General features: G+C 48.3%; 1 protein-coding gene and 1 pseudogene across 1 annotated transcript in view; both read left to right on the top strand.

Annotated features, from left to right (window-relative positions):
- The window catches only part of XXYLT1 (xyloside xylosyltransferase 1), a 191,274-nt gene that overhangs the window by 103,103 nt on the left and 73,581 nt on the right, over window positions 1–14,590 (top strand). Inside the window, exon 3 of the mRNA XM_065876655.1 lies at window positions 12,058–12,190. Within this exon, the coding sequence (XP_065732727.1) occupies window positions 12,058–12,190 (133 nt within the window). The remainder of the gene's footprint in view (window positions 1–12,057; window positions 12,191–14,590) is intronic.
- LOC136122672 (NADH dehydrogenase [ubiquinone] flavoprotein 2, mitochondrial-like) lies at window positions 9,124–9,901 on the top strand (annotated as a pseudogene).

Raw genomic sequence — 14,590 nt, 5'->3', positions numbered from 1 at the left:
ATGGAACAAGGCGCCGGCCACACAAGAGCTTCACCACCGGAAACAGTGTTAGGAGATGCCAACGATCCTTGTGGGGCAGGGCCCAGGTGAGGCATCCTTCTCACAGAACTCCACGGACATTACAGAGTTTTGGGGTGTGCTCCAGCTCGCGGGGGTCTGGGTTGGCGCTGGCTTGGCTCACCTTACTAGTGACCATGCCTAGACTTGAAGGCACATGTTGGGGCACAGGGCAAGGAGCCAGGCAGGGAGGGAAGTGAGAGGCAGGCGATGAAGGACAGGCATCCTTCACGATGGCATCCAGGACTGGCAGGCACAGATCTCAGTAGGTAGGTAGGTGATGGTAGGCCATCACGGAACAGGTGAGGGCTGAGCAACGGTCTGGAAGGTGAACAGACAGGAGTCCAGGCAGGAACATGCTAGTGGCTCCACCGCAGCACAGGGACTTTGTGAACAAGGTAAAGGAGTCTGGACATGGGTCAGATGATGTGGAGTTAGTTCCTGTGTTGCCATTATTGACCATGTGACCTTAGCAAAACCTAATCTCTTTGGGCCTCTACTTCATCTCCAGAGTGGGTGGAATGAATACTTGCTTGCTGTGGAACTGCTAGTTGCTGCTCTATTCTCTCCTTTTTCATTTCTAACTGAATCCCATTTATTTGGGAGCAGCATTATGCCCAGTAAAAGAATATGTTTCACAGCTTCCCTTGCAGCTAGGTGTGGCCATGTGACCAAATTTTGTCTGGTGTGATATAAGAAGAATTGTTAAGGACTTCCAGGAAGGTTGCCTAAAAGGTCTGCCTTATTGCAGGGGGCAAAGAAGAAGGAGGGCCTTTCCTCCTTCCTCCTTTCTGTTGCCTGGAATACAGCCAGGTTGGCTGGAGCATCAGTAGCCATCTTGAACCATGAGGTAACCTTGAGGATGGAAACCAGACCTAGGATAGCAGAATGAAAAGGTAGAAGGAGCCTGGACCCTTGATAACTTCACAAAGCAGCCATCCCATCCCTGGATGACTTAGCTATGATCTTATGTGTGTTTAAATCATTGTTATTTTAGGTCTTCTGCTATGTGCAGTTGGACCCAACCCACAGAGATGCACCTGCCCCCTAGGGTTGTTGTAAAGATTAAATGAGCCAAAGCATGGGAAAGAGTTTTGTGATCTGGGAACATCGCTATGTGCTGTAAAATATAAGGAATCAGTCCTGTTATCGTCATTGTCATCTGAGTGAACCGAAGGGGGCGGGGGGTGCTGGCCAGGCCCAGGGACAGGAGCGTGTGTCCGGGCAGAGCTTGGGGATGAGGAACTGCGAGGCAATGGGACAAAACCTTTGTTAGTTTCCCTAATTCTGAATGGAATCTGTGGGTCTGTGATAGGTTCAAATGCCAGCGCAGAGGAAGAGAGTGGCTGGAAGATGGAAAGAGAGAGGGCAGATGGGATTAGAAGCAAGAGCCACACACTTCCAGTAAAAACCTCAGAATGAGGAATTTGCAAAGTCCTGCTTTGACCGTTTGGGCAGACCCATGGCAACTGCTGTATCGCTATTTCCAGAAAATACCTATTAATTCTGCCCAGAAAGGACTGCTTTCTACAGGTGCCATCCCTAGGGGTCCGTGAAAAAAGCCGTGAAAAGAGCAGAGACCAGGCATAGACTCAGTGTTGGTGAACAAAGTCGCAGTGTGGTCCTGCCCCCAACAGGAAGGAGAGTTTACATGAGAGACAAGAAATAAAGTCTATAGCAGGCATCAGAGAGCTGTAAGCTGTGGAGAGGCCAGCAGGGACCATGGACATCCATACCATAGAAATGAAAAGAAAGTGGGATATTCTGCTGTTCTGCTTTTCAAATCTAAAATTCAATTTCCCCTGCATATTGAACTTCATAAAGAAGTACATGAGCTGTAATTTCATGTTGGCAATATAAGTGGGAGGAAAATTGAGGCTGGGTGTTTTATGTGTTGTCTTCTTATATATGTTCCTGAAGTTTTTCAGCCAAGTTCAAAATAAATTCTGTCCTATCCTAAAGGATATGATTTATACCAAGTCACAGAAGGTGCTAAGGATGAGGGAGGAGACTCCTGTTGCACTGTTGCTGAAGTGCCGTGTCTTTTCATAATACCTTGTTTTGTCCACAAAACAGGAGCTGATAGTTGTAAAAAATGTTACGGCTGAGCCATAGCTAACACTTCACGCTTAATTTTGAGAGGGTTGAGTAGGGCTAGAAGAAAGAATTTGCTTTGTAGTTAATACATAAAACTGACTCTGGTCATTAATTTCAACCTCTTGGCCCCAAAGCCTTTCACCAGAGCTGCTAACAGGTTGTATTAATCACTCTTGTGAACTCAGTTTCCTTTCCCTTCCCCTCCTCCCCCAGGGGAGGGGCCGGCTGCTGATGTGGAAAGCATAGATTAGCCTGGGTGGAAAGCATAGATTAGCCTGGGGGACTTCCTGGCTGCGCTGAGCCTGCAGACCCGAGCACTGCTGTATCCTGGCCATCCAGGGACCTGCAAGGCAGGGAAGCGCGGGGCTTCCAAGCAAGTATGGGGCTTCAGAACTTCCTTTTGACTTAATTTTGTGGCATGAAACCTCTTTTTCCTGAAACTTCTCCATTGGCCCTTGCTCAATGAAAGGGTACCCGATAGTCTTCAAGTTCCTTGAGGGTGGGGGCCTTGAGGGAAGTGGCTGTGGGAAAGCCCAGCTCTGCCCACGGGAAACCCAGTCTCTGCCTGCGATGCTCTGCATCTGTCTGGTATTTTTGCTCTTGGTGTGGCAGCATTTCTTGTTTTTAAAGATAACGGAATTTGAAAAGGGACTTCAGAGATGTCTGAAGGGTTTTCTCAGAAACCTGTATGAGGCAAATCTGTGCTTGCTCTCAACTCTGACGCTTCCTTGCCAGGTTGTCCTCGGTGAGTCGCCAAAACTCTCTGAGCCTCAACTTCCTCATTTGAAGATGGGGGGGTCCTGATACCCACCCAGCAGAGCAGAGTGGAGGTTCGTGCGCTGGGTCAGTAGCTGTAAAGCCCCAGCAATGGGCCTGGCACAGACACACTCTCTCTGCTCCGAGGGAAGGAGCGTTTAGCTGAGCAGGCTGGAGGAGCCCCTTGGACGCTTGGCATGTTCCACTGTGTTCCTTCGTGCCAGCTATTCCCACAGTTAGCCAGCTGTCCTGCAGCTGGGCCTTGCACGGGGAAGGGAATGGAGAAGCCCAGCTGGGAGGCGACCCAAGTTCCCTGTTGGATGTGAGAACCGCCCCGGCGCATTCCACCCTCGGACCCCCTCGGGGACACAGCTTGGGTCTGTGCAGTGGAATGGCGGGCCCTCCGTCACACCCAGCCTGAAACCCTCTAGCAGGAAATGCTGGGCTGGTGTGGCTGGTGTGGCACGTCGGGACTGTCTCCTCCCCGGTCAGGAGCCTCTTACCCTTAGAGGAAGTCTCCACCCCTTTTAGGTGCCCTTTGGGTCCTACAGGCCAGAGGTGCTACTGAGCAGCAATGAACAAGCTCCAGATGATGATAAAGCAGGTGGCAAATTGCTGTCATCTTGTCAAGCAGACAGTGAGAAAGTGAGCTCCCTTTCTAAGCAGCTGCTTCCAGGTCCTCAGCCTCATGACGCCCCGCATTGCTTGGAGTTGTCATAATTTCCCTTCCTCCCCAAGCCCCCTCCGGGTTAGTGGAAAGCTTGGGCTGATGTTCAGAGGTGAGGGCCTTCTAATGTTTTATAAATATTTATCTCTGGGAAGCTCTGATGCTCTTTCAAAACACAAAGGGAGAGAAGGTGCTTGCATGGTTCATCTGCCCCTGGAGAAGGCCCGTCTGCTGCCCAGGATGGGGGGCTCAGTGTTCACCTAACTGAGTCTTACCTTCTCATCATTTCCTGACCTATTATGTTTTGTGTGTGTTAAGATGTGTCTGTGGTTTCTGGGGATAGGAGAAGGGAGGGGAGAGGAAAGGAGGTTTTTTTTAAATCCTTTTGTTTGTTTGGGGGTATCCTTAATTACTCACTCCGGGTTGTAATTCCATCCATGGTCAGATGACATGCCTTGTGGCTGGTTTAATTGGAGGCTGATGATGAGCTGTCTCAAGCCTGTTTCCATCGGGGAATGTTGACTTGGGAACCTCCCAGCTGGTTTTAAGGCCGTGGACATTGCCTTCTGCAGTGCACTTGTGCAGAGGCATCAGCCCTACAGCCCAGCCAGGCTGGTGCTCAGGGCCTCAGACACAGCAGCGGGGGTGGGCTTTCTGAACCCCAAGAGCAATCACCTGGGCAGTTGGAACCTCCTCAGTGCCATCCAGGCTCAGGGCGGTGATGATGGTAATGGGGATTTGAAGGTCTTGAAAGCGCATTTTGAGCCAGCACTTGGGATCTTGTCTTTTCTTTTCCAACTTGTTAGAACCGAGTGGCACCATGTTGTCAGCCTGAAACTGGAGCATGAGAGGACGAGGCGAGCTGACCTCCTCTTGTGAAGACGGCACCACATTTTTTACTGTATCCCCTGGAGTTGAAGCTCAAGAGGAAGTGTGTCTTAGACTAGAAAGCCCACCTAGGTCCTGAGCATCTTTTCCCAGTTTGAGTTGACATACTTCAGTGGATCCTATCTTGTGATCACACATTCACCAGTCCTGTGTGAACCCTGAACCACCTTCTATACCTTGTAGGCAGCAATTCTTGCATTTCCTGAAATAGCCCAGGTCAGATTTTCTGAGCTCTTGCCAAACTATTGTCCTCCGTGGAAACCAGCGTTTAAAGCTCCAGCTGCTGAGCCATGAGGTGGGAATGCCGGAAGCTCTTCCAGGTTCCATCATTTACCAAGAGGCCTGGGCAACCAGCATCAGGGAGTTGAACTCACCTGAGGAGGTTGACCAGCCACAAGTGTGTTCCTCAAATACCAGGTGCACACACAGGTCTCTTCCTAACACGTGAGCCAAGCTTCCTTCTACCTGAAACCGTGACCTAGGCACACACTGATACTTCAGTTCTTGCTTTTGTGATTTAAGCACGTCTATGAGAAGATTTTAAGTCTGAGGGGCTGGTCGGAATGCCCCTCACCCAGCAGACACATTCCTGGGAATGCACAGGTCTGCCTAGAACAGAGGATGGTGGGCACGGGGAGGACATTGCTTGGTTGCTGGTCGCTATGGGTCTTGCACGGGGTGCTTAGCTTGAGTCCCCATGGGTGGCTCTGAGATGCTAAGTCAGGTTCCTGCCTCCCTTTGAATTTCGCACAGCTCAAGGTGTGTTCTTAGAAGAATGTAAAGATTTGTTTGTTTTTTTAACATCTCCGCCTGAGGTTAATGTGAGAATATGGAGAGCCATTTTCCCGTTTCCAAAAGTTGACTACAAACTGTGTGGGTCATGGAAGTCTTTCTTTTCTTTGGCTACTACTTATTAATCTTCAGGTTTACATTTTCACGGGTAATTTGCGGATCCTCCATGAGCTAGTTGTGTTGGGTGCCTGGCAAGACTTGTGCACAACCCTTTGGGCCATTACACAGTATCTTCTGCTCCCTAGGGGTTCATGGTCCATGCTGGGAGTGGGTGGTGGCAGGGGGGCTAGTTAACATGAGACCATTGGCTAGGGAGTCAGAAGACCTGAGTTCTGGGATCAGCTTGGCCACTTAGCTGGACTGTGTAATCGCTGGCAAGTCCTTCTGCTTCTTTGGTCCTCAGTTTCCCCGTCTGTAAATGGGTATATTGGCCTCAGTTATTATCAGGTTCCCTTTTCAAATGCATTATCCTAGATTATTCTGTCCACTACCTTTTCTGCTTTCTTCTCATGGGATTCTGACATCGCGGACATTCAACCAGCCTGAGATGCGAGACATTTTTTTGCGTTTTGTAGACTACTACTCCTCCTTTTGCTCAAACATTCTCCCCAGTGCTTTATAGATTTCATCTCCTCTTTTCTTAGGGAGCAGTTATCTCATTCATTTATTCCTTACATTTCAGTGGTCTTACTTGCTGTCATTACAGCTGTCCTCCAACCAGCATCTTCTCTGGGCCATCACTGTGGCTGCTACTTGCACATATCAACCTTGTTTCATCCTCAAAACAATCTCTCAGCATTATGTATAAAACGCGCCGGATGTAGTTCCCACAGAAATGACGATATCAAGGACCAGAGGAACAGGGCCCTTTAAAAAATCTCATCCTAATGAATTCCAGCCTTCCTGGTAAGCATCTTCCTCTTTTCAGCAGCGACATTTACAACTTGGCATCTTATTTCACAATTACATAAAAGGATAACTGTCTGGACCGATGCCTGCGTGTTAGTGCAGGCTATGCTGGGAGCTGTCGGCCTCCCTGAACAGAAGGGAGTGTCCTCCTGCCTCAGCCTGGAAGTTGACAACTGGGTCAGTCCTTTCACATTGGTGTGAAGGGGTCACTTCATGCTGGAGCTGCTGCCTCTTTCCTTCCTAATCAGTTAACCTTGTGTGGCGAAGGCTCTCTCTCGAAAGAAGTCTTCCCAAGCTTAAGCAAATCCTTCCTGAAAGGTGCTTTACCAAGGAGGAGTTATAAAAAATATTAAAGCATCTCAAATTCCTGTGTCTTAGGACTGCACGTCACCTTCCCAAGTTCACTCCCAGCCAGTCCCTAAAGGTCTGGGAAAGTGCTCAGATTTACTGAGGGGCATATTAAGACAAGGCCAGGCTCTGCCCAAATGCATTAAGTGGTTCTCCTCAAGAGAATCTGATGTCCTTGAGCTCGGCCCTCTGCCCAGGTCCTGTCCAGGCAGGCCAGGGAAGGAGGTATTCGGGTTGCTTCAGGCAGATTAAGTAGGATTTAGATGATCTTGAAAGACCAGAGAGTACACATAGCACATGGTAAGCCTTCAAGGAAGAATGACTGATTGACAGACCGAATGGCCCCTCGGTCAGGAATTTCTCTGATTATAGTGAAATTACTGCTTTTATATAGAGGACTTCCTCATAATTCTCATTTGGCCAGGCTGTCGCTCTGCTTTTTGTCTGTCAAAGTCTTTGGCACATCTCCGTGCTCCCAGGCCTCCTGTGTGGGTAGCGGTGGAGCTAAAACTTACCTCCCAGGAGCTCCTCTCCCGTCACAAGCAGAATCAGGGTCTACTGGGAAGAGCATGCTGGGCTTTCAAGTCAAGCAGACCTGGGTTCAGATCCCAGCTCTGAGACTTGTTGGTTGCGGGACCTTGGGCTATTGTTTTTAACCTTTCTAAGCCTCTGGTTCTTCATTTAAACATGGGAATAACTCCACTTAACATGTCGGGTGGTTATGAGAAATAAAACTGTTGCCTGTATAATAATACCAGACACTTATAAACCACTCAGAGAAAGGGTACTTCTTATGTGGCATTCGCTGATATTATTGGAAGTACTCCCAGGGCCGTGAGGATGAGAGTTCCCTTTCTTTCATAGCCCTGATGGTGCCACAGAACTACCACCATACTTCCTTGAGGCCTCCCATCTCCAGGTCAAACACCCTTTTTTCCTCTCACCATCCCCACCCCTGGCGATGATGTGATTTCTCTGTTTGGGATGATGGTGCCATTCTGTCCCTGTCTCATGAGGTCTCTGCTCTACCGTGTGTGAGAGCTGCCTGAAACCCTGGATTTGGGAGCTCGGGACACAGGAGATGGACTGAAAGGAGAAATGGCTGGAGGGGTGTGTGCGGTGGGGCCTCCCCATCATGACTTCTTGATGGCTGCAACTCATGCCTGGACATTCTCTCCTGGGACACAGTGGCCTTCCCTAAGGTCACCATCAGGTTCCTTACCTCTGTTCTCCAGGGCCATCTCTGAGAGCAGCAGGTGCCCCGAGACTCCACCTTGTGGCCTATTTCTCTTCTCCTTCCCGGTTTAGGGCAGCTTCTAGAAGGCAGCCACGTCAGCACATGGGCTTGCTGACCTCCAGGCTCCGGGGTCATCACCCTTCCTAGTTTCTAGGTAGTTGTGATTATTGTCTTTAGTGCAGGAGGGGAAGTGGCAGTTTTGCTCACATTTACGTGTGGGGTGGGCAGTGTGAAGGCAGGCAGGCCGCCGGGTCCGAACTGGCCTGGGGCCCATTCTCATCTACCCCCCCCCTTCCCACAGGGGCCCAAGAAGCAGCCTGCTCCCCTCTCGCCTGGGCAGCTGGATTCTCACCTACTGGCACTTATTTTTTTTCAGAAAACTCATATGGGATGTCAATTACTGATTTGTTTCTGCAGCACAAAGGAAAGTAGAACAGAGACAAATGAATCCGTTTTCTTGAATCATAAGCTGTGATTTCTTCATAAACTAATCTAGAGAATGTTGAATTCCACAAACGTTCCTGAGTATTTACTGAATGCCAAGCCCCGCACTATGAGTGGACGGAGGCCAAGATGCCGAAGATGGGGTCCCTGTCTTCAGGGGGCTTCCACGGGCAGTGGGTCCTGAAAGTGCCGTTCTCTGCAGCTGGGCCGCCGTGAAAGGGTGGTGGAGAGTTGAGGGGGGAGCCCGGCATTCTGGGTAGGTGGTGCTGTTACCTCATTGCTCCTCGCCTGCCTCAGGCTCTCGTGAGTTCCCTACTCTCCAGACCCTGGGTTCCTGTGGTGCCTACAGCCTGGATGATGTTTCCTACCTGTTATCTCGTCTTCTCGGCATCACAGCCTCACGAGGCACACTGTATCATCTGCACTAACAAATGAAAAAACTAAGGTTTAGAGAAGTGAAATAATTTCCCCAGGGTCACAGAATTAATCAGCAGCAGAACTGGAATCTGCTCCCTTGTGGTCTGATTCCCAGGCCAGGCCTTCTCTTAGTACTACTCTTTCTCCTTCATCACTTAACCCTCTTCCAATGTCACGTCAGCACTAGGTCCCCCCTTACTGTTTTCAGTCACCTGAGCGTCCCTCCCTGAGGGCAGGGCCCAGTCAGCTTGGTGTGTGGTCCTCTGCTGGCACCACTGGCCCAGGAGCTCAGACAGTCCTGTTGGATGAAGGATGGAGAATGATCTCAGTGCCTCTCTCCTCCCTTCTCGCCCCTGAGTCATCTGGGGGCAACGGAAGCAAACAGCTCTTAAGAGCCAGGTGATTGTGAGAGTCGGTCTGTCTAATTATAGCTCAGTTAGTCTTTCAGACAGTGGATTAAAAACATAACAGTAGGCCTGGCGCGGCCCGAAGGCCCACAGTCTGGCCTGCCATGTTCCGCTCCGTGGTGCTCTGGGCCCACGCGGCTGGCTTCGCTGCCCAGTGGGGAAGACATATAAGGAATTTGCATAAGACAGCTGTGCAGAATGGAGCCAGAGAGAACTCCAGCTCTCTGGAGCTCTTATTTGTGCAGAGAGATACTCCTGAGAATAACCCAGATGCTCCGTTTGATTTCACACCGGAAAACTATAAGAGGATAGAGGCAATTGTAAAAAACTACCCAGAAGGGCATAAAGCAGCAGCTGTGCTTCCAGTCCTGGATTTAGCCCAAAGACAGAATGGATGGCTGCCCATCTCTGCTATGAACAAGGTTGCAGAAGTTTTCCAAGTACCTCCAATGAGAGTATATGAAGTAGCAACTTTTTATACAGTGTATAACCGAAAGCCAGTTGGAAAACATGTTCCGGTCTGCAGTACTACGCCTTGCGTGCTTCCCTTGTGTGCCTCGTAACTCCGACAGCATCCTGGAGGTCATTCAGAAAAAGCTTGGTATAAAGGTTGGAGAGCCTACACCAGACAAACTTTTCACTCTTATAGAAGTGGAATGTTCAGGGGCCTGTGTAAACACACCAGTGGTTCAAATAAATGACAGCTACTTTGAGGATCTGACACTTAAGGATATTGAAAAAATTATTGATGAACTCAAGGCTGGCAGAATCCCAAAACCTGGGCCAAGGAGTGGACGTTTCTCATGTGAGCCAGCCGGAGGTCTTACCTCTTTGACTGAACCACCTCAAGGACCTGGCTTTGGTGTGCAAGCACGCCTTTAATTTATATTCAACTGTAAATATGTCACTGGAGAAATAAAATATGAATCTCCTATCTACATAGACTTTTTATATTATTTGTTCATTTCCATCTGTGTACACCTTGCTTGTAACCTAGCAGCTTGCAGCTGTAAGTGCCATGTCAGAACCTCAGAGCACCATTTTAGTCGTCTGCTATCTTTGGCTAACTATGAACACATTATTCCATAAGCTAGTTAACAGTTATTTCAATATTACCTATTTTCAACTGCCCCTTCACTTTTTTTTTTTTTTTTTTTTTTTTTTTTGGCGATACGCGGGCCTCTCACTGTTGTGGCCTCTCCCGTTGCGGAGCACAGGCTCCGGACGCGCAGGCTCAGAGGCCATGGCTCACGGGCCCAGCCGCTCCGCGGTATGTGGGATCTTCCCGGACCGGGGCACGGACCCGTGTCCCCTGCATCGGCAGGCGGACTCTCAACCACTGCGCCACCAGGGAAGCCCGCCCCTTCACTTTTATCAGTAATATTATGTTATTGTGAAGTAAAAATTCTGTCAAATTTCAAATACATTTTGTTCTCCCATCTTTAGCCATAGCCAAGTCTTAAGTTAATATGATATTTCTATAAACCTTATTTGTCAGTATTCTCTTTAAACATTTTTATATTTACAGAACACAATTGTTACTGTAATTTCAACTGGTAAATGACACATCAAGCAGACTGTAGGTGTGACGAGGACAGGGTAGTTGTCTCTAGAAGTACTGTTTATCATTTTTAAAGAAGGAAGGTACAAAACAAAACCTGACCCTGCAACTATACAAAAACTAATTGGGGGAGGAAACTGGAAGTGTAACTTGAGTTGGAAAGCTCAGTGGATATGGGAAATATACTCCTCAGCTGAATGCACATTACAACTTAGAAGAAAGAATAAAACCCTTTGTGTACAATGTCCAGTTCAAGAAACTAGATATGAGTTTTGCAAGCTGGAATAAAAATTACCAGCCAGCTTTAATTCAGGGATAGATCTAAACGAATCCAGTTGTTCCAGGATTTCTCAGCGTCACTGTTTGGCCTTGATCTTATGACAGACTAGTAACTATGATGCTTATGACTATGATTATTTTTAAGACTGTCTTTAAAAACTAGTTTTCGAGAAATGAAATCGAGTAATTTGTACTGAGGTGGATGGATCTAGAGTCTGTCATACAGAGTGAAGTAAGTCAGAAAGGGAAAAACAAATACTGTATGCTAACACATATATATGGAATCTAAAAAAAAAAAAGTGGTTCTGAAGAACCTAGGGGCAGGACAGGAATAAAGACACAGATGTAGGGAATGGACTTGAAGACATGGGGAGGGGGAAGGGTAAGCTGGGACGAAGTGAGAGAGTGGCATGGCCATATATACACAACCAAATGTAAAATAGCTAGCTAGTGGGAAGCAGCCGCATGGCACAGGGAGATCAGCTCCATGCTTTGTGTCCACCTAGAGGGGTGTGATAGGGAGGGTGGGAGGGAGATGCAAGAGGGGAGGGGATATGGGGACATATGTATATGTGTAACTGATTCACTTTGTTATAAAGCAGAAACTAACACAACACTGTAAAGCAATTATACTCCAATAAAGATGTTAAAAAAAAAACAACTCCAAAACAGTATCTGAGGTCTTTTAGCTGTTTTTCTCTGGGTCAGCATCCTAACTCCACACATACCTAGGTTTGCAGAAATATATACGAATAAGAACCTGAAGCAATAATGACTTCTGTGGGTCACTTACTACCTGTACCCCAAAGAGGAACACCTGTATGCTTTGAGTTTTCAGTAGGGTGTCCGTGTACTGTATCATGTAAATCAGATACTTTTGAGAATGAAATGGTGCTCTGTTGACAATTACACCAGGGCAGTGGCCTAAACTGGAGGATCTGGTTGCCTAGTTTTACAGAAACTGTATGTCTGCAATTGGAAGGAAATCTCCAGGGCCACTGTTTTTTATGAAGGCTTCTAGTGAGTGGGGGCTTGCTGGTAGATGAAGGGCCTTTGTTTCAAGCAGTGTCTTTGCGTTATTCAGTGACAGCAAGAATAATCCAGTACCCTCTTCTGCACCTTCCACTTCATTTTCTGTCAGTGGCTGAGCCTCCCAGGATGTGTGTCTGTCTCATTATCGTATTGTTCTTTCCTCCAGAGATCCTGCGGATAATTCAGCTGGACCTAGACCTAAAGTACGAGACCAACATCCGGGAATTGTTTGAGGAGTTCGATAACTTCCTGCCCGGCGCCGTCATTGGCATAGCAAGGGAGATGCAGCCAGTATACAGGTATGTGGCAGCAGCTGGTGGGGGGCCTCCAGGACCCCTCCTCACTCCCCCTCCGCCCTCGGCAGATTGGGACTGATCCGTCTGTGGTCTTTCTGTGCTGAATATCTCAGGGACACGTTTGTACTTATTGCTTATATTTAGTAGGATGGGCAGGTGGGTCTGCACCGAATCCATAGATGTTACTTCATTCATTTGGCGGAGTTTGTGACATTTTTTCTTGTGGAAAGCCCAGCCATTTGGATTGTTGGTTCTGGCTCAGCTCAGAATTTTAAAATCTTGGGCTTTGTCTTACAGAGAAGGTATCAAGATACAGCTTTAACTTGCCAGTCTGGTGATGAACTAGGTTTTCTTGGCCTCGAGTCACCGTGACCCCTCCTCTGTATAAGTGGAGTGGGTTTATCCGTGTCTTTCAGGGAGGGAGAGGCAGCGTAATTTTGGAACACAGATTGGCATCTGCTAGTGAAACGCGCATTCTCCTGCAGCAGTGTTTCCCTGTCAGGTGTGCGGCATAAAGAAACTCCAGCACCTGAGGACCCGGAGACACATTAAAGAGTGTTCGTCACGGCATTATTTGTAGTAGCCCAAACTGAAAACAACCTAAATGCTCAATAGACAGCAGAATGGATAAATATAATATATTCATCTAACTGAGTATTATATAAAGATAAAACGAGCAGACGGGAAGCTAGCTATGTGCATTGATAGGCAAAATGGAAATGTAATCTTTAGGGATATATACGCAAGTGGTGAACATCATAAGGAAAACCAAGGAAATGATGGTTCCCAAAGCCAGCATGACCGTTGCCTCTGGAGGGAGCGGAGGAGTGGTGGGGACACAGACACAGGTGGGGATTGCCGCTGGAGGGCTGCATTGCTTTTGTGCCGCACTTGAGGGAGTGTGTCTGTGTTTGCATGTACTCCTTTGTACGTAATATATGTCTTACAATTTAAAAAAATTTAAAAAGGAAAGGAAAAGCAGAAACACATGTAGGTTTTTGTTAAAAACTAGGCCCACGGCCCTGGATACAGAGAGCTCCATGTTGCTGACTCTTCCTCCTCTGGCCAGAGCCAGAGCTCACCCAGAGCCTGGAGCTGGGATTTCACTGCCCCCTGGGCTGGCCCACCCTTCGTTCTCAGTGCACACCCTCCTGCTGGCTCCCTGTGGGCATTCTCAGAGCTAGGCCCAGTCTTTGGAGAGCTGCAGGGCACCGGCAACTGGTGACTCAAAGACACGCATTTCCTCTAAGAGAGAGGAGAGTGACAGCCTCGGCTTGGTTGTAGTTATTTGCGAGACCCAGATCACACAACAGGAAATTCCTGCAAGGCCTCTGAATGAGTCGATAACTCCTGGGCCTGGTGGGCTGTTCTCCCTTACGTAATCCTCTTGCAGGTTGCCCCAGAGTGACAAAGTGGAGCCCTTTACTCTGCTGTGTGTGGGGAAGGGGGAGGTTTGGGCAAACATCTGCCCTGGTACTCATGGCAGCCTCCCTGCCTCATTCCCTCACCTTCATACAAGGTGTATCTTATGTCTGGGCGTCTTGATTTAACAGAGAGAGGAGGGACTTCCTTGGCAGTCCAGTGGTTAAGACTCCACGCTTCCACTGCAAGGGGGCACGGGTTAGGTCCCTGGTCAGGGAACGAAGATCCTGGGAGGAGATGGAAGAAGCACTCAGAGTCTGATATGCTATGTGCTGGTGCCTGCTCAGCCACCACGCTTGGGCTCCTCCGTCTGGGAATGGGAGCAGGTGGGCTCCGAGACCTCCCTCTTTCAGCCCTGGCATTTGTGATCCCAGCCCTTCCAACCCTCACCATTTCCGCATCGTCTTTCCTAAACCTGAGGTTGCTTGTCAGCTGGTGAGATCCTCACTGCTCCGTAGGGCCAGTGCCCCAGGGATCCTTAAACCAGGCTTACTATTAAGTGCAGTTAGAGCCCTGAGGCCTCCAAGCCTCGGTTTGGAATCTTCTCATGTAATATATATGGAAACCTGATCACACTTAATTTAAATGGTGTTGGCCAGAATTTATGTTTTCTGTACCTTGAGGATTTTAAAAACGGTGAAACTTAAGTCAATTTAATTGGCTTTTTCAAAAGAAATCTTGGAAAGATTTTAAATCCAAAATGAAGTTGAGTTTTTCTCACCTTCAGAATCTTTAATTATCATTCTCTACGATGAGACAGAAGAGACCCCTGCGTCAGGGCAGCTGGTAGAGTCCAAAAAATGCCTTGTTTGTAGGGCTTGCGCCCTCAGAATCAACAGAAATTAAAAGTCTGTCCATGTTCTCCCCCCCTTCCACCCCCCTCCAGCTGAAATGTTTCTAAACACCTCTGATAATTAAGTCTGCAAATGACTGCCCTGAGCTAATCTGCGCCCCGGGGTTCTGGATAATTGCCTTTGGGTA

The sequence above is a fragment of the Phocoena phocoena genome, chromosome 4 (assembly GCF_963924675.1).
Source record: "Phocoena phocoena chromosome 4, mPhoPho1.1, whole genome shotgun sequence".
NCBI classification, from domain to species: Eukaryota; Metazoa; Chordata; class Mammalia; order Artiodactyla; family Phocoenidae; genus Phocoena; species Phocoena phocoena.
Note: the sequence above shows the minus strand (reverse complement) of the source record. Positions and strands in the feature narration are given on the sequence as shown.